The sequence below is a fragment of the Jaculus jaculus genome, chromosome 2 (assembly GCF_020740685.1).
Source record: "Jaculus jaculus isolate mJacJac1 chromosome 2, mJacJac1.mat.Y.cur, whole genome shotgun sequence".
Classification (NCBI taxonomy): Eukaryota; Metazoa; Chordata; class Mammalia; order Rodentia; family Dipodidae; genus Jaculus; species Jaculus jaculus.
This window is the reverse complement of record NC_059103.1, coordinates 2,636,019-2,659,172: the sequence shown is the minus strand read 5'-3', so window position 1 is coordinate 2,659,172 and position 23,154 is coordinate 2,636,019. Positions and strand designations below refer to the sequence as shown.

Genomic DNA, 23,154 nt, shown 5'->3' with positions numbered 1-23,154 from the left:
AGGCTACGCGTGGGTTGCATGCGCACAGACTCTACATCATTTTACCTACAGTTTTACCTAAGTCTCTGCAGATTTTGGTGTCTACAGGATTTGGAGCAATCCCCGTGGATGCAGTATGTCACACAGTCCTTCCTTGTGTGGAAGAAGATGTTTGCTACAGGGCTGCCCTTGACTTTTTTTTTTTTATTTTAGGATTTTTGTTTTCTTTTTTTTGTGCGTGCGTGTGTGGACGTGTGCACCATAATGGGTGTGTGGAGGTTGTGGGTCCTTTCCGTTTTGTTTGTTTGTTTGCCTCTGGTTTTTTTTTTTTTTTTGTTTGTTTGTTTGAGGTAGGGTTTAACGCTAGTCCAGGCCAACCTGGAACTTACTATGTAGTCTCAGGGTGGCCTTGAACTCACAGTGATCCTCCTACCTCCTGAGTGCTGGGATTAAAGGCGTGTGCCACCATACTTGGCTGGCCCTCTCCATTTTGAGACAGGGTCTCCCTTGTTGTTTTTGCCACTGAGGAGGCCAGTCTAGCTGCTCCCAAGCTTGTGGATTCTCCTGGCTATGGCCCCGTTGCCATACATAGGGTGGGATTATAGACTGGGGTGCCACTTTATGTGGGTTCTGGGGAATCAAACTTTGGTCAGTAGGCTTGCAAGCAAGCACCTTAAGCCGCTAAGCCATCTTCCTATCCCTTGCCCTTGACTCTTGACCTCTGGTTCTGCCTCTGGAACAGAAAGGGTGATATCTACCTGGTGTAGTCCTGGTGACAATCATTACCATAATGCACGGAAATTGCAAGACATGATGCCATTTGTTCCTAATTGCAGGAAATACAGGTTATTATTTTCTACCTCTGATCCAGTTTTCACACTGAGCCACTGCAAGAAAATTCCTCAGCCTCGGGGTTATATTTGTGCCTTCCTACTATTTCTCCTTAAATAAAGGTGATGTCATTAGTAGTCCCTGCACCCTGGTCACCTGAACATGAAGATTAATACTGGCATCTCACCCTGACGTGCTGGAGAGACTCATTTACTGGACAATGGCAGTCTTTTTCTGCGTGTTTATGGCAAAAGAGGCAGCCGCAGAATAGTTCTTGCATTTTTTTTTAGAAAATAATGATAGATGGTGCTCGGAGCGGAGAGTGTCTCTGCCGACAATGCTGCTTATGTAATTATGGGCACAGCCAGATCAGAAACATTAGCGGGCTGGATTTCAGCAAGGCGAGGTCAGGAGGCTGCGCTGTGTATTTGCAAAGAATGGATAAGCTGAATCGAGAGGAGGAGTAGAATGTCCTGGAGAAGCCCTGTTTTTAAGGCTGTGGGTGAATTATGATAATACAGGCATTCACAGGAGCAAGGCTAAGCATGAGGGACATCGATCCAAAGCAAAGATTAAAACGTGGAGTGAGAAGCCTGCCGTTTGTTTCTGCACTCCCCAGAAGGTGGAGGGGGCATCGCACGACTAGGAAATCAGAGTCCAGAGAGAGAGAGGGAGAGAGACAGAGAGGCACAAAGAAGACACTGCAAGCCTTGTGTGTTTCCCAGCCCCTTGAAGCCTGGGGTTTTATCACGATATTCAAAGTGGCTGCGAACCTTTTTTTTTTTTTTTTTTTTTTTGTACAGACTTGCTAATGACTGACAGGCAAAGGCATCTCATGGTGGCGTGAGAGTTGCCTCCACGCTCAGGCTCCTGGGGCAAGGCCAGGGGGGTCAGTCGCAGGGACAAGCTGCTGGAGCCCTGCTCACTGCTGGAAGCCTGTGACTCACCACCAGAGTCCTTGAAAGGTTGAAGGGTCCCGGGAGGCTCACAAACATGGCAGATGGCATGTGGCTACTTGTTTACAGTTTAACTCCTTAGGGGCTGGGAGTGAGACCAATGGTGAATCTGCAGACATCCACTATATCGCGGTTTGAATGAAGCATCCCTCATAGCCTTGTGCGTTTGGAATGCTGACTCCTAGATGTTGGCAATTTGGAAGGTGGGGCCTTGCTGGAGAAGGGGTGTTTCTGGAGGAGCGCAAGGAGTCAAGTCATCATAGACCAGCTTCTCCCTTGCCAGAGTGATACTCACTCTTGCTGCTTCCTGCCAGCTGCTGTGGCAGAGGTGATGCCCACCCTCTGCTCTGCCATGCTTTTCCCTGCCGTGATGAACCTTCCCCTTGAGACTGGAAGCCAAGATAGATTCCTTCCTCACATAAGCTGCTTTTTGGTTGGGCGTTTTGTCCCAGCAACAGCAAGGTTACTACAGCAGCCTGATCACGTGGGCTCCGGCTTCCCAGCATGGGTTCTCGTACACCCTCGGTAATGCACACAGGGCAAGGGTTAGCCCCTGGCTAAGCAGGAAGCCCTCTGGATGCACAGGGGCAGGGGTGGGATTGGAGGTGTCTGGCTCGGGTAGCTGCACAGATTTGGAGGTCAGCCTAGCCTAATGGCATTCAAGAGTGCACAGAGAAGCCTGCCAGGTGGGGGTGGTGGTGGTGGTGGGTGACGAACTCATGTGGCTCTGTGCATTCTCCCCCCCTCCCTGCCCCAAGGAAGGTTCTAAATGCTCAGAGCTCTTCATAGTGAAATATTCACCCAAATAAAAGCAAGTGTCTTCCCAACCAGGCGCCCGCCAGTGTTTTGAGCTGCTAATCTCTTTTGGAAATGCAAGAGCATGTTTGGATACAGATGATGACTGCGTGGGCTATGGAAATGTCTAAACACTCAGACGGCCCCGCTGGCTGCCAGGTTGAGCATATCCATTCAAGGTGAGTCATGCCAACAGATGGTTTCCTACCTACCCAACAAGTAACCCCAATCTTTAGAAACCACTTCTCCATGTTTCCAATAGCATCTCAACTTGGTGTGCTGGCTATGACACATATAAACAGCAGTTTGCCTAGGCAACATCTGCTGCAGTCAAATGTCATTAAAGCAAAGAGCCTCAAAAACCAGATTTCTGGTGTTACCAATGGCACTAACTGCCATCTGGTTTAACACTACTTTTGCCAGGGCTTTGCTGATTGGAGCATTTTCTTTCTTGCGTAGGTGTGTATGTATGCATGTTTGGGTGTGTGTGTGGGTGCATGCGCATGTCTTTGGAGGCCAGAGGATGTCAGGGTCACCCTCAGGAACACTGTCCACCTTTCTTGAGATAAGGTCTCTTATTAGCTGGTAGCTCTCACTAGAGGCCCAAGGATCTTGCAGTTCCTACCTCCCCAGTTCTGGCGTTACAAGTGTGCACCACCATGCCCGGCACTTTATGTGGGCGTTGGGAATCACGCTTGGGTCTTCACGTTTGCAAGGCAATTACTTTACCGACTGAGCCATCTCTCTAGCCCCCAAAGTTTTTAAATATTCACTTTTTTGTTTGTTTTTTTTCTAGGTAGGGTCTCACTCTGGCCCAGCATGACCTGAAGTTCACTATGGAGTCTCAGGGCGGCCTCGAACTCACAGCAATCCTCCTACCTCTGTCTCCTGAGTGCTGGGATTAAAGGCGTGCGCCACCATGCCCGGATATAAGTTTTTTTTGTTTTGTTTTGTTTTTTTTTTGGATTACTCACTTCTTATCTGAATTTTTAAATTTTTTTGAAGATTTATTTTTACTTATTTATTTATTAGAGACAGAGAGAGGGAGAAAAAGGGGGGAGAGAGAGAAAGAGAGAGAGAGAATGGGTGTGCCTGGGCCTCCAGCCACTGCAAATGAACTCCAGATGCAGGCGAACACCATGTGCATCTGGCTTACGTGGGACCTGGAGAATTGAACCTGAGTCCTTAGGCTTCACAGACATGTGCCTTAACTGTAAAGCCATCTCTTCAACCCACTTATCTGAATTTTTATGATTTTTTTAAAGGTGAACCCTAGGGAGTCCATATCAAAAACTCAAACTTCCACATATGTGAGATTATTTCATAACCCTAGCTGTCTTTCCAGGCCTTATCTCTCTCTTGGTCAGCACGAGCTCCTGGCTCCAGAAAGCAGAATGAAGGAGAAGGGGAAGCCAGCAGGTGAAGGAGGTCCCAGGGCCCAGAGGGCCTCCGGCCCGAAGACACGGCACAGACAGCCCGTGACCAGGTGTTGACTGAGTGCGGACTGTGAGGCAGGCATGGTGTGACTGCCTCACTGCACAGATGTTCCTCTGTGAGAGATGGGGAAACAGAGGCTGGGGAACGCAAGTCATGTGCCTAAGTTCCTTCAGCTAACAGATGCAGGCTGGGATTCGGAACTCAGTCATGGATGACAGTCCAACTCCAGAGTCTGGTTTACGTAGCTTCTGGGCTCTGAGATTAGCTCCTCATGCTGAAACAGCAAGGGCTTCCTTCACCCACTGAGCCAGCTCCCTAGCCCTGTGCTTTTATTTTTTGTTTTGTTTTGTTTTTGAGATAGGGTCTCACGTTAATCCTAGAGTTTACAAATCAGGTAGATTAGCTAGCTGGGATGCCCTAGGGATCCACCTGTCTACTCCTCTGTAGTGGTAGTATTACAGGTGTGTGCCACCATGCCTGGCATTTGACATGTTGGCGATCCATACTCAGCTGCTCATACTTGCGCGGCAAGAGCTGACCCATGGGGCCATCTCGCCAGCTCCCTGCATCCGTGCAGGCTGCTGCCGGCCATCATGCAGAGGGAAGCCCCCACCCGAGTGTGGCATGCTCCTTCCCTGGCCACGCGCTCTATAGATCGCCTCCCTCATGCAGGACTGAACGCTCTTGGCTGGAGCGGCTCACAGACGCTCACTTCAACTGGGGCTTCTGGGACCCAGCAGTGTGCAGGAAAGAATCCGTGGTCCCAATCACCAGGTTCAGAAACTGAACTTGGGCAAATATTGCTGCGAATACGTCCGTTTGGCAGTATGCACGGATCCCACAGAGGAAGGGTCGTGAGGAACACAGGCCCTAGTCTTCTGGCATGGGTGACGCAGGGGTGCTCCAGGCCTGACCTCTCCTGCGAGGCAAAACTGACTGTGTCACCTTCCATGACTCCCCAGAGAGCTTCCTTCCACATGTCTTTTTCAATATATATATTTTTTATTTTTGGAGGTAGAGTCTCACTCTAGCCCAAGGAGACCTGGAATTCACTTGGTAGTCCCAGGCTGGCCTTGAACTCACAGCGGTCCTCCTACCTCTGCCACCCAAGTGCTGGGATTAAAGGTGTGCGCCACCATGCCCGGCTGTCAATTTTTTTTTTAATATTTTATTTGCTGGGCGTAGTGGCACCCGCATTTAATCCCAGTACTTGGGAGGCAGAGGTAGAAGGTTGCTGTGTGTTTGAGGCCACCCTGAGACTACATAGTAGAACTTCAGGTCAGCCTGAAACTCAGGTCAGCTAGAGTGAGACCCTACCTCGAAACAATAACAACAACAAAATACATTTTATTTATTTCACTGAGAAAGAGGTGTGTGTGGGAGGGAGCAAGAGAATGGGCACACTGGGGCCTCCAGCCACTGCAAACGAACTCCAAATGCATGCACCCCTTATGCATCTGGCTTACGCGGGTACTGGGGAATCAAACTTGGGTCCTTAGGCTTCACAGGCAAGTGCCTTTCCCACTAAGCCATCTCTCTAGACCCCCCCCCATTTCCTAAATGAACTGAAATGAGACAAGATAGAAAGATGGAGAATTATGAGGACATAAGAAAAAAAATAAAAGGAGACCCTCATGTCAGAGTTGGAGTCTAGTTGAAGATTCTACCCAGCTGAGAATCAAGAATTCCAGAACATGAGAGTGACTGTGCAGTGTCTAAGTGAGGCCTCTTTATCACAACCTCTAAGGCCCAGGGACCACTGCAGAAGAGGTGGCAAGAACGCAAGAGCCAAAGGATGGGGAGGAGTACTTGACAATATTGTCTTCCAGACACGAGTGGCCTTGACATTCATGACCTCACAGCAGCTGATGCTACCTATACAAGGCCTGCATAACATGAGGGCAAGAAACCAAAATGATGACAGCGAAATAGAAGGTGGGCTAGTTGGAAAGAGGAGGTTCAGTGGTTGGTGTATGGGGAGGGAGGAAGAGGAGGGAGGTAGAAAGGGATTCAATTAGGGTACTATGTGTATATGTATAGAGGGTGTCAATAAACAGTTAAAAATGAGGTGGATTGGAGAGGTGACTTAGAGATTAAGGCTCTTGACTGTGAAGCCTAAGGACCCATGTTCAACTCTCCAGGTCCCACATAAGTTAGATGCACAAAGTGATGCAAGCATGCAAGGTCATATGGGCAGAAGGTGGTCCACATGTCAGGAGTTCTATTGCAGTGGCTGGAGGTCCTGGTGTGCCAATTCTCTCTTTCCCTCTCTCTCTCTCTCTTTCTCTCTCACATACACACACACTTCAATTCCCCCATACCCACATAATGCCAAGTGTACAAAATGGCAAACATGCCTGGAGTTTGCAGGGGCAAGAGGCCCTAGCACACCCACATTCTCTTTCCTTCCCTTCCTCCCTCCTTCTCCTTCTCTCTCTTTTCCTCTCAAATAAAATATTAATTAAAATTAAAAAAAGAAATCCAGCACAATTAACAGCTGCGTAAGCCTTCCCAGCTGTAAGCCTATGATTTTCTTTTTTTGAAAGTTCTTTAAATATTTTATTTTTGTTTATTTGAGAGAAAGACAGAGAGGGAGGGAGGGAGAGAAGGGGAGAGAGAGAGAGAGAGAGAGAGAGAGGGAGGGAGAGAGAATAGGTGCACCAGAGCCTCTAGCCATTGCAAACAAACCCCAGATACATGTGCCCCTTGTGCACCTGGCTTACGTGGGTCCTGGGGAAATCAAACTGAGGTTCTTTGGCTTTGCAGGCAAGCGCCTTAACCACTAAGGCATCTCTCCAGACCCCAAGCCTACGATTTTCTAAGAATCTCTTCAGAAATCCCCGTGCGGTTAAAGGACGCATTTTGAGCTCCTTTGCGCAAGTCTAGCGGCTCTTGTTTCTTCTACTTTATCAGATTTTAACCCTCCCCTATCAGCTTGCTTTTCAAAAATAGAGAAAAGGGGAAAGAAAGGGAAAAAAAAAAAAAAGATTTCTTGGCACCATTTAGGGATGTCACTCTAGCAGCACCAAAATGGTAGACATGGCCACTGCCGAGACCCTCACTGCTCCGAGCAGTGCCTCCCCTCAGTCGGGTGGGTCGTGCCTTCGGCAGCTCTCCCTTGAGAGCTGAACCCATGCCCTTAGGCGTGTCCCACTTCCCGTCTGAGTGTCTCTCTCTTATCTTTTGTACTCACAAACCCCATTTAAATATCGTCAACAAACTACAACTCTGCTTCATACTGGCCAATACTGAAATTCTTTCATGCACCAAAGCTACAAATCCTGAGTTTGCTTGAGTTAGGGCCCCTAAAATATTAAGGAAATTCCTCAGGCTACTGCGAGTGGCCATGTGGAGCTGTGCCTCTCTCTGTCCCCTCTCTGCTGACATCAAACACGTTCGTCAAATGCAATCCCAGACTCACAAGATCAAAAGCAGGTTAAAGGGCTGGAGCGGTGACTCGGTGGTGAAGCGTGATTCCTGCGTGAGCACGGGGGTCCGAGACTGCCCACGCCTGAACCTCCAGAACCCATGTCCGTTTTGCGCCTGCAAAAGGGCAAGCTTGGGCCTCCGTAAGAGACGCCGGCTCGGATACGAACACGTGGAAGAGTGAGAGAGATGTACACCTGTTCCACACCGGCCACTGCAGGCGAGCACGTGGGGTATGTCAGAGGCATGAGCACGTGCATGCATCACACATGAGAAAAAAAAAATTAAAAAGCAGATGAAAGCCCTGGGTTTTTATCTCCTGTTCATAAGTCTGGATGTTTAATTTTGCTGGAAATCGCCTACCACAACAGCTGATGGGTTCAGTGTGTGGGTTAGGTGGATGTCATCTGTGAGTGCTGGCTTGGGAGTGTGGCCATACCCAGGGGCCCTTGCCTCTAAATGTTTAACTGTATCTGGTCACGCTCTCCAGGGCACAACAGGGTCCTCACCCAAGTTCCAGCCAGCCTCACTTGCTGCAGCCTTGGATTGCCTGCACTCTCACAGGCAAAGACTTCTGCTCTAAACCAACAAGCATATGCTCCTTCCCTTCTTCCCTGGCTGCGGCACCACGTATCCAAACCCCCCCCCCCCCACCGACCCAGCTCACAAGCGGCCTTCCACCTACCCAGACTAATTCAAGGGGTGTCTTGCAGGACACACTATGGCTGTGCATCATGTCACCCATCACGTGGTATTGTCGCTTGTATTATCTCCCTGAAGGGAGCCGTGCGTGTTCTAAGGACAGGCAGCTCTCATCCATTCCTGTTTCTCACCACACAGACAGCGCTTGTGACAAGGACTCTTCAGTTTGTCTTCGCACAGGGTAAATAAGGACTCGGGAGATGGCTCAGTGACCAGAGTGCTTGCCATCAGGCAGGAGGTCTTGAGGGTGGGTCCCTGGCACCAGGGAGAAGCTGAGCATGGCGGTGAGTGCCTGTAAGCCCAGAGCTGGGGAGGCAGAGCTGCGGCGTCCCTAGGGCTCACTGGTGATCTAGTCTCTGACTCCTTGAGCTCTAGGTTCAGCAAGAGACCCTGTCTGAAAGAACACGGTGCAGGGTGACCAAAGAAACACCCAGTGTCAACCTCTGCACACACAGACACACGCACTGGGGAACACATGCATGTGCACCTGCACGCATATGAACATGCACACCCACTTACACACGTGCCAGGAAAGATAAGTCAGTAGAAGAATTTATGGTATTTTAAAGTTTAACTTGCTGCTTTGAGGGAACGGGGGGGGGGGAAAACAACGCTCCCCCCACCCCTCGGCTCCATCATGTATCAGAGATGCTTCTCTGACTGGAAAGTTAAGTGTGCTTAAATTCCTTGGCACCTGACGTTGACACTTCATCCTGGCTGTCGTGAGAGGAAGAAAGATGCTGAGAAAGGAGCCGAGACCAAGACCCAGACGTGTGTGTCTATGAAGAAATAGCCTGCTGCCTCCCACGCACACACGGATGCTCCCAGGGTGGAGGGACGTCCATTACGGATGGCATGGCCAGGAACGGCAAACAAGCAGAGGCCATTCTGGGTTAATAAAATGTAAATTTCGTTCCATGAAAACCCCCTCGGTGCCCAATTCAGGAAACAACGGAGGAGTCTGCGATGTCTCTCTCCGTCCAGGGATGCCTAGTTGCTGTCTTCGTGTTTTATTTCCACCCTCCTCACTGTCTAATACAAACAGGAGAAGAAAGCAAATCTTGTCACTCCTCTCCTTTCCTCCCCGCCGCTCCTTACCAAGAATCACACCGTTGGGCTCCTCGGGGGGTTGCCACACGATCCGAACTGCTGTGAGCCTCACTTCAGGGAACACTAGCCGCACCGGGGGGCCTGGGGCTGAAGGAAAAGTGGAGTGAGACAACGGGAGCTGCGTGGGGTTCGGATGTCGGACTAGGGCAGTGCTGACCGTCCCCCCACCCCGTGATGCCGCTGTGGGACACCCCCACGTCCTCAGCGAATGGCTTATGGGCCCTCCCTCTCTTACTCAGTGTGAGTCCCTAATGGTATTGCAAGCACACCTCACTTTGAACCCAGAAATCGGTGCTCATAAACCCATCCGCTGGCAGCGTGAGTGTGGGCCACATGCCACAAAGCTTGCCCAAGGGTCACCAATGACTTTGTGGAGTGTCACTCGTCCGGGCTCAGATTCCTTTCCTAGCAGTTAACCTGGGCGTCTTGGGGATAAAACACGGGACCAAAGGCAGCTGAGGGGCTGGAGTGGCTTATCTCAGCCGACAGTTTCGAGGGGAAGCTTCGTCATGGTGGGGGCAGCGTGGCGGGAACGGGAAGCTCGCTCACACATGATCACATGCCTGAGCGGCAGTAGTCTACGTACGGGGCTTTGCAGCTGGGCCAAAACCCTTAACGTCCAACCCCCAGTGACACATCTCCCCCAGCCAGGCTCTCCTTCCCAAACTGCTGTGGGTGTGGGTGAAATCTTCATTCAAACTACTACCGCTTCATTGGGTTTGACACACTCAGAGTAGGTGTTTGACAGGCTGGCCTCGAGTCCCCTCCAATACTAAGTGGGGGCTACGATTACTGCTAAAACATGTTGACAGTTAATGTTCCTTGGGCTTATGCATGCCTTATCTCCCCCTCTTTGTTCTAGAAAATTCAGAGCGGATGTTCATGGATGCATACCTTAATTCCTCTGTATGGTTCAGTGCCCCAATAATTCAAAAAGCAGTTATGCCTTGTGGAATGATTGAATAATAGGGTCGTAGACCGGGCAAAAGTGTATCTGCTTAAAGGCATAGGCAAGTTAGTGCAGGGCAGTGTCAGAACGTCTTATTGGACTTAATCACGGATGGATTCCCAGGTAAGCGGCGATGGACTTGGAGCATGTGATACAGGGAACAGCGTGGTGTAGAGAACGGCCACTCTGGGAGGGTGAGTTTGGAACATTTTGTCATGATGCTTATGTGTGGGTGAAATACCTATTACAAAGAGGCCCCAGAGGGCTGGAGAGACTGCTTAGCCGTTAAGGCGTTTGCCTGCAAAGCCAAAGGACCTTGGTTCTGTTCCCCAGGACCCACGTAAGCCAGATGCACAAGGTGGCACATGGATTTGGAGTTTGTTTGCAGTGGCTGGAGGCCCTGCCTGCCCATTCTCTCTCTCTCTCTCTTTCTTAAATAAATAAATAAATAAAGCAAAAGAGGCCCCAGGTTCACAAGCGGGGATCAACTGACATGAGTGTTACATCGCATCGACCTCCTGAACAGTCCCCAGGGCTGAGCATTTGGATTATGTCAAAGCAAAGAGGAGGGAAGGCATGCTTATGTTAAGACTCTGGGGGAAGCAGAGATGTGTGCTTTAGGAATAACAATGGCAGCGGGGAGAGTTAATGGTGACCGTCAAGTTGACAGGATCAAGGATCACCTAGGAGACAGACCTCTGGGCCTGTCTGCAAGGATGTTTCTAGACTGGATTGGTTGAGGTTGGAAGACTCAGCCTAACAGTGTGGGGGCGTGCATCATTCCCTGGGCTGGAGTCCTGGACTGACTGGAAAGGAGAGAGCAAGCGGAGCCCCAGCATGCGAGGTGACCAGCTTCTTCTCAGCTTCCCACTGTGACGGATCCCCTTGAGCTATGAGCCTTCCTCCCTTCAGTTGCCTTGCTCAGCCACTGTGTCACAGCGCTGTGAAAATAACTGATGTAGTAATAAAGGCCCTATTCTTGAGGGACAGTTTCTAAAGTGCCTTTACTCTCCTTTCATAAGCATAAACCGGAACATGCTATATACATTTGGCCAAGGAACAACAGCCACTTTTCACTTCCGCTGTTAATGTCCATCTTCCCTGGGCCATACTGGAGAAACACAAGGGGCCAAGCTCACACCCATGTGCCGTATGAGCCAGGGAGACCTGTCTTCTTCCGCAGGGTGGGGGTGAGCTCAGTAAGGCTTCTGATTCCCAAGACGTCTGCAATAACCCTATTGACACTCCTGTTCGGGAGAGGGGAGATCAGTATGTCCCCTGTGACATACTCATTACAGCCTGTTTAGTAATGAATGCAGAGGAGCTAACCTTTAAGTGTTTGACATCTGCAACGTGGAAAGACATATTTACCAGTGATTTAGGTTTTCGTAAAAACAAAGCCAGCAAGACAAGCTTGTGACTCAATCTAGAAACGCGGGCCTGGGGACACTGAGCTCCATCACATGGGCCACTTTCCATATAGGAACTTATAATTAATTCTCCTAATGCAAATGGTGAGAACTGCCAGTCCCATGGGGACGGACACATAGGTCTAAAGTGATATATATATATATATATATATATATATATATATATATATATATATATATACGCACACACACATATACATACATACACACATACATATGCGCATACACACACACACACACATTGCCATCCTCCGTCAGTGTCTATTTTATGAGACAGGATTTCACATGAAACCCAGCACTCACCAGTTCAGCCACACTAGCTGACCAGCGAGCCCTAGAGATCTCCTGCCTCCACACATCTCTTATACTAAGATTAGAGACACGTGCCACCCACACCTGACTTTTACACAGATTCTGTGGATCTGAATTCACGCCCTCATGCTTGAGCAGCAAGCATTCCATCCACTGAGCCATCTGCCCCAGAGTGGATCTTTAACTATTTGTGTAAATTCCATCCCAGGGAATGGCTCAACGTTTCACAGCCAAGCCTGCCCCGTTCCAGCAGCCCTGCCCACGGCAGAGTTAGGATTGAGATTCTGCAGAGGTTGATAATCACTCTATAAAAACCCATTCCAGGCTGAAATTGGCCACGTAAATGCTTACTGACTGAAAAACAATTTTGTTTTGTTACTCTGAACAGGAGAGGAAAAAAAAAAAGTCGTTGAAAAATTACATTTAAAATGACTGTAATCCCAAATATTTGGATTAGAAAAGTGAGCCTTGGGAGGTAGCAAGGGCAGCCAGAGTGCCAGCCCTGCACGTACCGTCATCTTTGGTGCGCTCCAGGATGAGAGGCGAGCTGGGCACCCCGTTCCCGATGCGCGTGAAGGCCAGCACCTGGAGCTCATAGAGCACGAACTTGCGCAGGCCGGCCAGCAGTGTGGACTGCGTGTGGTTCCCTCGCACGACGTGGCTTCTGGGCTCGGGGTCCAGGTCCTTGGCCCGGTACAGGATCTGTGGTATCAGCACACAGATGCAGACAGTGAGGATGGGGTGTACGTAGGGAAGGATCGCCCTGGGACAGGGTGCTGGTGCACAGCCATTAGGCAGGGATCAACCAACCAACCACCTGCTTTTACTTTTCTTTTCTAGTGGCATCTGTGTTGAGGGTTTTCTTTAAGAAAATCTGTGTGTGCGTGTGTACACGAGTGCACATGTACAGACCAGAGGTCTATACCGCAAGTTCTCCTCAATCACTCCCTGCCTGGAGCTTGCGAGGCTCCAACGGTTCCTCCAGTCTCTGTTTCCACACACAGCTGTTGATGTGAGAGCTGGAGATTTGAATTCCAGCAGTTTCAGGCCCTCTCTGGCCCTCGTGCTGGTATAGGAAGCACACTTAACCACTGAGCCATCTCTCTAGCCCTCCTCCACCTTATTTCCCGAGACAGGGTCTCTAAACTTGGAGTCCCCAGGAGATTCTCCGGTCTCTGCCTCCCAGCGCTGGGACGACAGGTCTGTGCTTGGGATCTGAATTCAGGTCCTCGTGTTTGACTAGGAAGCACTTCACTGACTGAGCCATCTCCCCAGTCCCTGCTGAAGATTTTTGGGTCTGGTTTCTACCTGCTGGCATTTGGGAGGAAGATGGTGATGAAACAAAGGACCGTGTTCAAGGAGGGTAGCTGAGGGTGCAGCTCGGTTTACAGCCTGGTGGATCAGCCAGCTGGGCGTGGGTGGTAAGATGGGAAACTCTCACTGCAGCCATACCAAATGCTTCCACTCAAACAAGGACTCAGTTGTGAGCACGGACCGGCCATCTGCTTCCTTACAAAAGGAGCTTGTACTCAAAGTTCCTGCAGCTTCGCAGACCCTGGGTTCCTGCTCCCCAAATATCTGCTGCTCTTCTCTCCGCGTGAACCTGCGCTCACCCTGCCCGGCCACGGGCATGGCCATCCTGACAAGCACTCCTCCAAGGCCTCCTCTTCTCGGCCAGCTCCCAAGTCCTCCTCCCAGCTCACCCCCTCCGAGCGACTCCCCAAGGTCAGGAGTCTACCGGGTCATAAATGAATGTCATCAAGGAAGAGACTACTAACAGCACAGCAGCCGATTTTCCTCGGGACCCAGGGGCGTGGTCTCGAGATTTGCTCGTTGGCTCCCCTCAGCAGGCCTGCCGGGGAGCGTGGGGCTCACGGCGTCATGCCTGTGTCTGTGTTAAACAGTGTCACGAAACAAGGGGGCTGCCACAGATCATGGATCCAGATGGGGGGCAGTGAGAATCCCCGTGGGAGGGAGAAGACATATGAGAACAGGCAGAGGGAGAAAGCGATAGGGGTCTAAATGCGAACAGAAAAATAGCTGAGCAAAAGCGCACAGACTCGTCAACACGGGAGGCAGAGGCAGGAGGACGGTCTCGAGTTCAAGGTCAGCCTGATGTACAGTACTGAAAGACAGGGAAGAGGAATGTCCAAAATCCATGGAACACATAGTGCAAGTGGTTTTATTTTCTGTGTGTGTGTGTGCATGTGTGTGCACATATGTATGCATATGTGTACGTGTGTGTGTGTACGCATGCATGTTATAATTATGTATGCATGTGTATGGTGTTAGGGAGCAAACCAAAGGCAAACACTCTGACATAGCAACATTCTCCAGTCCCTCACTGGGGGATTCTAGGCAAGTGCTCTACCACTGAGCCACACCCCAGCCCCTCACTGGGAGATTCTAGGCAGGAGCTCTATCGCTGAGCCATGCCCCCATCCTCTCACTGGGGGATTCTAGGCAGGAGCTCTATCGCTGAGCCACACCCCAGCTCCTCACTGGGGGATTCTAGGCAGGAGCTCTACCACTGAGCCACACCCTAGGCCCTCACTGGGGGATTCTAGGCAGGAGCTCTATCGCTGAGCCATGCCCCCAGCCCCTCACTGGGGGATTCTAGGCAGGAGCTCTACCACTGAGCCACGCCCCCATCCTCTCACTGGGGGATTCTAGACAGGAGCTCTACTACTGAGCCACACCCCAGGCCCTCACTGGGGGATTCTAGGCAGGAGCTCTACCACTGAGCCACACCCCAACCCCTCACCGGAGGATTCTGGGCAGGAGCTCTATCGCTGAGCCATGCCCCCATCCCCTCACTGGGGGATTCTAGGCAGGAGCTCTATCGCTGAGCCACGCCCCAGCCCCTCACTGGGGGATTCTAGGCAGGAGCTCTATCGCTGAGCCACGCCCCAGCCCCTCACTGGGGGATTCTAGGCAGGAGCTCTATCACTGAGCCACACCCTAGGCCCTCACTGGGGGATTCTAGGCAGGAGCTCTATCACTGAGCCACGCCCCAGCCCCTCACTGGGGGATTCTAGGCAGGAGCTCTATCGCTGAGCCACGCCCCCAGCCCCTCACTGGGGGGTTCTAGGTAAGCACTCTACTGTTCAAGCTCAGTGAAAGAATTGTGGTCTTGGTGGCCTAATGTAATGAAGCACATTTTTCTGCTTGGGAGACTAAAGCTGAGGGGCAGAGGCAGGAAATGGTGCTGGTTCTGGCTGAGTGATGGGAAAAGAACCTGAGGTTTTCAGGGACCCCGGAAGCAGCAGAGAAGCTGGCACAGGTCCACCCACAACAAGGGACAGACCTGTCCAGACCCCCATACATCTGTCCACCATGTCCGTGCCAGCACAGTCAAGGAGCCCTTCTCACATCCCCTCACTTTCCACACCAACCCAGGAAAGCGGTTGCTATGGTTGTTCCCTTTTGACAAGTGGTGAAGCTAAGTCCAGTGATGACTGAGGACTCAGGGGACCGTGTTCAGAGTGGACAGAACCAGACTCTGAGCTCAGCAGTCATTCCCACTTCTGGTTGCTTCTGGACTGGCACCAGGTAAGTGGTTATCCCACTATGCTTAGACAACTGGTATGTGAGGAGCAGATCTGTGGTCCTCTCCTGCCCGCCCCCACAAGCAGAGCAAGGTTGAGGCAATGTGTACCTTGTAGCCTAAGATGAGACCGTTCTGGTCCTGCTCTGGGACTGAAGCCCACGTCAGTAGAATCTGGGTCGAGCTGACAGCCTCGGCGGATACGTTTTCGGGGGCGGCTGAGGGAACTGCAAAGAACATGTCACATTGATTTCGCATCAGAGTCTAAAGCTTTCAGTGACTAAAGGTGCGATTTCACCCAAACAATCAGGCTGTCCTTGAAACAGCAATGTGCTCTGAGGGTTTTGTGTGGCTCACATCAAACCTGCAGGAGTATAACAGATATGTAAATCTCTTTAATATCAGCAACAAATTCTATAAGTCCAGGGTATTTAGAGCTCTATTTTACCTGAGCCTGGCTAGCAAGAAAATATGCTCCATCTCCCCCACGGTAACTTGTAGATCTATTGGCTTTGCTTTCAAATAAGATGCCCTCAATTCCAGACAGATTCGAGCTTACCAATACTGCTAACCAGGGCCATTCTGTGTTAGCTAGACAGAGAGTGGACATGCAGGGTGATGTTTGCTGTCCACAGGGAAAGGGAAAGGAGAGGCCTGTCACATGCCCGTGCCTCAGATTCCTAATCAATGTCAGTTCCCATAGTGCTGAGGCAGAACTCATTCAGCCCTTCTGCGTGTGAGCAGAAGACTAGAAGGTCGAGAAAATCAAATTCTACCCTATCCACTGGGCTTCTTTGTTGTTGTTGTTGTTAATTTTGCGCATGTGTGTATGCACATTTGTGGGGGCAGGGTGCACGTGGGTGTGCTCGTGGGTATATGTGCATGTGTATATGTGCATGTGGAGGCCAGAGGACAACTTGGGTGTCACCCTCAGAAACCTATCCACCTCTTTTTCAGACTAGGTCTCTCACTGGCTTGAAGAGCTCAGCGATTAGGCTGGACTGGTTGGCCAAGGAGCCCAGGAATCCTCCTGTCTCTGCCTCTCCAGCACTGGGATGACAGGAGCTTGCCAGCATGCCTGGTATTTTTACATGGGTGCCTGAAGATCAAGTTCAGCTCCTCAGGCTTGAGGGGGAAGCACTGTACTAACGGAGCCATCGTCCCTGCCCCGTTCTTGTCCATTTGTGAGAAGGGTCTTGTTCTATACACAAGTTGGACTGGAACTCCCTATGTAGCAGAGACTAGTTTCAAACTTTCAATCTGTCTGCCTCCACTTTCCTATTCTGTTCCATTTAAATGACTATTTTTTTTTTTTTTTTGCAATGAGGTGGCCTATTGAAGCCAATCCGGGATCTTTGCCTGCTGTGCTTGTAAGACAATTTTCCTACATTTAGTCACTCTGTCATTTGTTTACTTTATTAGGGAACAAGTGTTCTTGGTATGTGGGGCAGGACTCAGATAAAACTGAATAAAGACAATGGTAAATGGGTTAAAGTCTTCATAATCTCAATTGCTTCATGAACTTTATATATACATATTTATAAAGTATGTATATGTGTGAATATATATATATATTCAAAGGCTGTTCAGACAGGAAAGGATGAATTGGGGCGAGTGTCTGGCCACTTGGAAGAGGCACTGTTTATTAAAGACCATGCATGAGCAGAGCACAGAGTTAACTCTGGACTTTTGCCTAAAGGTCACACCACACCCAAGGACCTTCATAGCTGAGGAAGAGGAGCCCACTTCACAGTCATAGGACAGGCCTTGGACACCTGACTGTGGAGTGCCCTGGTCTACCTCAAAGATGAGACAAACATGCTCTGAGGTCACTTTAGGGATGCAGGGAGGAGACCACAGGAAGATCACAAAAATGTTGGCATGAGTCAAGTAGCCAATGGAGGCTGGAGAGAGTCTGAGACAGATTTCCCCAGATGGCCCAGGGACCTGGACACCTGGATCCAAGCTCTGATCTCTAAAACTACCAGAGAATACACTTTTGTTGTTTAATATGCCAATCCATATTTTTAGTTTTTATAAAAGTCCTAGAAATTTGGTTAAGTTTGACTGGGTTACTTCCACAACTAGGAGTAACTACAGACAGAGCTGGGAGAGAGAGAGAGAGGGAGGAAGGAAGGAAGGGCTTCCAGAAAACCATAGCCTAATAGGGCAAGCTATTGGGGTGACACTGAGTCTGGCATCAGGGGTGGCACCTGCCTTTGTCCCTCTCTATAGCCACAAGGATCTTTCAGTAGGGAGAAGTCAAGTTAGCAGTCCTAGAAGAGCCCTAGGAAAGGCTGGTTTTCTGTCCTGGCACCCGAGCGGTAGCCTGTCACCCCTTCCCTCCCAGCTTTGTGAAGTAGCACCCCTGACCATGCTACCTCAGATCTGTGGCCAGAGGGGGTCAGTGAGCAGGCCTACAAGCCGGGAATCCATGTCATCACACCTGCTAGGATAAAGCAAAGTGACTGTCGTTATACTTGGGAAGATGGTAGCTGCCAGTCAGCCCACTGAGCAGCTGACCTTTGTTCCCAGACATGTCAATGAAAAATCATTCCTTCAGCTGTTTGATCCTCCCGTGAAATAATACGGATTTATGTGAGCACACACATCCCAGGAAGGACCATTTGTAACTTCACTCAGTTCTCAAAAGATTCAGAGCCTTGCCGTAGACACTGTCCAGCTGTGGCCCTCACAGTGCTGCCCCTGGGAGCCTCAAACACCACTATGGACTTGAATCTTTGGAAGGAGAAGGGGGATATGGAAAGAGAGTGAGAGGGAAACATCAAAATTGACATGAAAGAACAATGAAATTGGCAGAGGACAGGCAACCCTTTGTTACCTGGTCTACATGTAACAACAAAACAAGCCCAAGAAAAGCCCCCAACATACGCCTGAGGGACAGGCAGCTGCTGTGCAAGTGACGCTAAGTCATGAGACTCAAGTGCTTTTGAATGTGCCTGTTTCTAGCTCGCTAGCCGGGAGTGCCTTGCTCTACTTAATAAATTGTGCCATTTCTATTACTTTACTGTTATCAGCACAGACTGAATGATTCCTGTTTCCTACTGAACTTTCTAGATTCTCATGTCCTAGGACAATTCTTTCACCAGAGACACATAGTAAGGTGATAGGAACAGAGAGTGCTTATTAAGACAGAGGAGCTCTGGAGAACGGGAGTGGCTAGTGAGCTTGAAAAGAGACACAGAAAAGTGTGTGGCTAGCACCTCCTCATGTATGTGTGTGTGTGTGCACGCGTGTGTGCGTGTGTATGAAGTTATGCTTGCATATTCCCAGCATTGCAAATGTTTCCAGTCTTCCAGTTGCCATCACCTCCCCTTCCATGTTGACTGTGATTTCGCCCTCTCTAAGTCCCCGTCCTTCTGCCACATCACCATGTGACCCTGATACAAATGGTTGTTTCGGGAGACGCGCATATGGAAATCTCAGCAGTCCCCCTTCCCCACAGGACTCAGACTCAAGTCTCTAACTACTGGGAAAAGGCTTACACGAGTGCTTATTTTATTAGAAGGAAAAGTAATAAATAAACCAGCACCTTGAATCAACCATGAATGAAAAGAAATGGAAACCTGTCATTTATCAGGCTTCATGTTCCAACTGCATTTAAAATAAGATGAGAACATCCAAATTTGCTGTATCCCCACAGCATTAATGTGTTGCGTTCCAGAAACTTCATCCCTGTGTGTCAAAAGAGAAGCCATCGTCATAGCAACCCAACCGGTCCACTTCTCCATAACTGTCTCCTGTGGGGACAATCCTTGCAACTGTAAGTGCCCAATTCTCACTGCAGACCCATGAGGCATGGCTGATTCCCTAAGATGTGGTCTTGTGTGCTCTTGTTCACTGGAGGGCCAGCCCGGTGCCCAAAGAAAAGAGGCAAAGCAACCTGGTGACTTAGCGCCTCGAGCCCGGGGCTTTGGCCTGACAGCTTCCCACAAGAAGAGAGCTTGCTGGGGCTGTTAAAAGGACATAGCAGACTTCTGGATTAAAATTTCAGCTCATTCAAATTCCACTGGGACCAAACTTGCCTTTTGGTTATGAGGAATGTTTTTAAGATGCGAAGAAGAAAAATATTACCTATCATCTGCTTTGAGGTGAATTTCACTTCTTTCCCAATCAATCTTAAGTTTTGAGATGTTTTGCAGACATCCCCCTTTCATCAAAAACAAAGTCATTTACAATATTTATTTTCTCCTTTTCTACCCATTTTTCTCCTGTGGGATTTTTTACGACACCACGCACTGCCGCTCACCATGGGGGCCCGCTTGCTTTTTAACACCTCATTTATCTTTATAATATATCATGATATATCGTATACGATGTCACAGAACTCGTGAGAGGACGCTTCAGAACTGGGCAGTGCGTTAGGCGTGCTTTGCGGTGTTCTTTTCTATCTGCAGCCCGTTGGGCATACTGCCTGTGACTGCTCTCTACTTCAGCGTGCTAAGCAAGGCCTGGTTGGCGAGCTGTCTGTACCGGGGAGGTTAAGGGTTAGGTATTAGCAGACAGGAAAGGTAAGAAGTCAAACAACAACTGGGAAGCGTATGCTAGCCAGAGAGAGGCTGTTTCCATGGAAGGAGGTTCTGAGATCATCTTTCAGAAGGTGGAGGAGCTGAAGTCTTACCAGCCCACCGGCACTGGAGTGCCCACCCCCCCCCCCCGCCGGGTGTGTGCCTGTGTGCCTGCATGTGGGTGTGTGTATGCAGTGGGGCAACTTCTGGAGGGAATCTCAACACAGAGGGGCCCCTGAAGACCCAGCCTCACCAATATCTGAAATTTCAATCAAATGAAGGCCATTAACCAGATTATTCAATTTGTGAAGCAAAATGCTTCCCAGAGTGGTGAGTGTCTGACAGTTTAGGGGCTAGAGATATGGCTTAGCAGTTAAGCACTTGCCTGTGAAGCCTAAGGACCCTGGTTTGAGGCTTGATTCCCCAGGACCCACATTAGCCAGATGCACAAGGGGGCACATGCATCTGGAGTTCGTTTGCAGTGGCTGGAAGCCCTGGCATGCCTGTTCTCTCTCTCTCTCTCTCTCTCTCTCTCTCTCTCTCTCTCTCTCTCTGTCTCTCTGTCGCTCTCAAATAAATAAATAAAAATAAACAAAAATAAATTTAAAAAATGTCTTGTTTAACTAAAGCTTAATTAAGGTACAAAGGTAATTGTCTATAAGCTGTAACCCGCAAATAGCAGGAAAGACAGAGGAAGGACCAGCGAAGCTTTGTTTGCAAGGTCCATTGTCACACTGGATCAGAAACTTTTCTGACAAGTGACCCATGAGCACAACACTCAGTTCACTCATTGTGAGCTGCCCACCTGTATACCAGTCACTACACTTCCCTTAGTGCAAAATCAGTATTCACTGACATGTAGCAGTTCCCACAAATTAAACAGAACTGCTGAAGAAGCCCTCCAGAATTATTGTGGAAGACCTGACTCAAGGATGTCGGCAGAAAATGAAGCCAGGAGTCAAACATCTGGGCTGAATTTTCACATGAAGCATTGCCTCCTACGTTCCCTTGACTACTATAGAAATAGGGTTCCAACAGCTGGGAAAGTTTGTGCCAAAAAAAAAAAAAAATACAGACCCAGGTCAGCAGTTTTGTAAGTCAGCTTTGTTTGCAAAGACCGTTCTCTGAAAAGTTACCAAAACAATGTTTGCACTTCTTATGGCATATTTTTCATGTTTATATATTGCTGTTTTCTGAGTGACATTCTTGAAGGCAGTTTAGCTGGGTGACAAACATGACAGGTACTTTCTCAGCTCCTGCAAGGACACTACCCTGTTAACCTCCATGCTGCTGAGAACTTGCTTCAAACTCCTGCAACTACCCTCAGAGGCTATATGACTTTGGTTCCAACCGTCTTCTACTTTTCTGCACTGGTACTTTTGCAGTGGAACCACAATCCATTTTTAACCATTCTGCTTCAGGAATCATGCTTCTTCAGCCAGATAAATAACATTTTTGACCAATTTAACAGCTGTATCTATATAGATCTCCTCTCTCTCATTCTATTAGAGGCATGTTAGATCCTCCTTCAATTATTTGTGTTCTAATCTCTATCATATTTTCAATCTTTACATCTTTGGGGTGTATTTCCTGTTCCTGACTCAAATATAACTTTCCAGTTTGGTAATTATCTCTTTGACAGTATCTAAATTGCTTTTTTATATCAACCACAGCTTCTTTTTTGAACCCAATGTCTTATTTGATTCTTTTTGAAAAAAAAAAAAAACCTGCTTTTAAAATAGATCTTAAGGTTTACTTCCTAATCTTAATTATTTCAAACATCCTTATGCAGTCTTTTTTAGATTTGTATGTATTGTAATAAGGACTGTCTTTCTTACTTTTAAACACCAGTTCATGTGTGCTCATGGCAAATTATTTCCTTATGTGTTTGACAATTGTGATATATCATAAAAAGTGCTTGATTCGTATTTGGGATCGCTGGATGTCATACCCTCTATACAAAGAGGAGTCATTTCTATGCCAAAAGGTCTGGCCTGGAATGATGTTTTGTTTGTCTTTTTAGTTTTAATGTGTTTTGGGGGAGATTATAATCCTTTATTATTTATCATTTCATGAAGAATTTATGTTCCCTTCAGGGCAAGCAGATGCTATGGGCTGTGTGGACACTCTTCAGGGTCCTCACCATACATAACACATCACAAAGATATGAAGATTGAAAACATGACAGAAACTAGAATACAAAGAAGAGGCAGGATCTAACGTGCCTCTAATAGGACTCAAAAGAGAAAGAGAAAGGAGAGCTGTATAGACGTAGCTGCTAAATTGCTGAAAAACTTATCAGGCTGAAGAAGTGTGAGTCCTGAGAATCACCATGGAAACAAGTCTCCAGTGCCGTTTATGGAGAAGTTGTTACATTATGTTAGTGGCGGTGGGAGGTCCCACCCTACCTGTGAGTTGCAGTGTTCCATAGGGTGGAGTCCTGGACTGAATAAAATGGAGAAAGCTCAGCACCAACATTTGTTTCCTCTGCTTCCTGCCTATAGACGCTGAGTGACCAGCTGCCACCACCTCACTGCCACCATGGTGGACTGTACCCCTGGTACCATAAGCCCAAATAAACCCGTCCTTCCTCAAGCTGCTTTGCTCAGTACTTTTGTCAGAACAACAAGCAAAGGAACTAACACAACACTGTTACGGAAATTCCTGCACAGATTTTCGTTTTGTAGATGTAGGTGCTCAGTTTTCTTGGGTGTATACCTAGGAGTAGACTTGTTGTGCTAGCTGGTAAGTTCATGTTTAGTATTTTGACGAATGCCACCTATTTCCAATGCATAATGCTCTGATGTCTCTACATCATGACCAGGACTTGCTAGTGCCCATGTGTAGTATTTCAGCCTTTTCAGTGGGGGTGGAGGGGACTCTCATGGCAGTTCTCATATGCATTTTCTTATTGGATAATGGCACTGAACATCTTTTCGTGTGCCCATCAGCCATTTGTCTATCCTCTCTGGAGAAATGTCTGTTTAGGCATTTGCCTGACTATGAATTGGATCATATGCCTACTCACTGTGAATGGGGCAGTTCATATTTCAGATCCAAACCCCTTGGCAGTACTTGAATATATTCTCTTACAGTTGGGTTTTTAATGTTTGTCTTCTGCTTGATATTCCTTGAAGCACAAAAGTCTTCA

The 23,154-nt window shown here is 48.7% G+C and overlaps 1 protein-coding gene across 1 annotated transcript in view; it reads right to left on the bottom strand.

The window, feature by feature from the left end:
• Positions 1-23,154, bottom strand: part of Sdk1 (sidekick cell adhesion molecule 1) — a 1,082,085-nt gene that overhangs the window by 130,325 nt on the left and 928,606 nt on the right. Inside the window, exons 26-28 of the mRNA XM_045142963.1 lie at positions 15,586-15,701; positions 12,440-12,629; positions 9,225-9,323 (exon numbers count right to left, since the gene is read on the bottom strand). Coding sequence (XP_044998898.1) covers positions 9,225-9,323; positions 12,440-12,629; positions 15,586-15,701 — 405 coding nt within the window. The remainder of the gene's footprint in view (positions 1-9,224; positions 9,324-12,439; positions 12,630-15,585; positions 15,702-23,154) is intronic.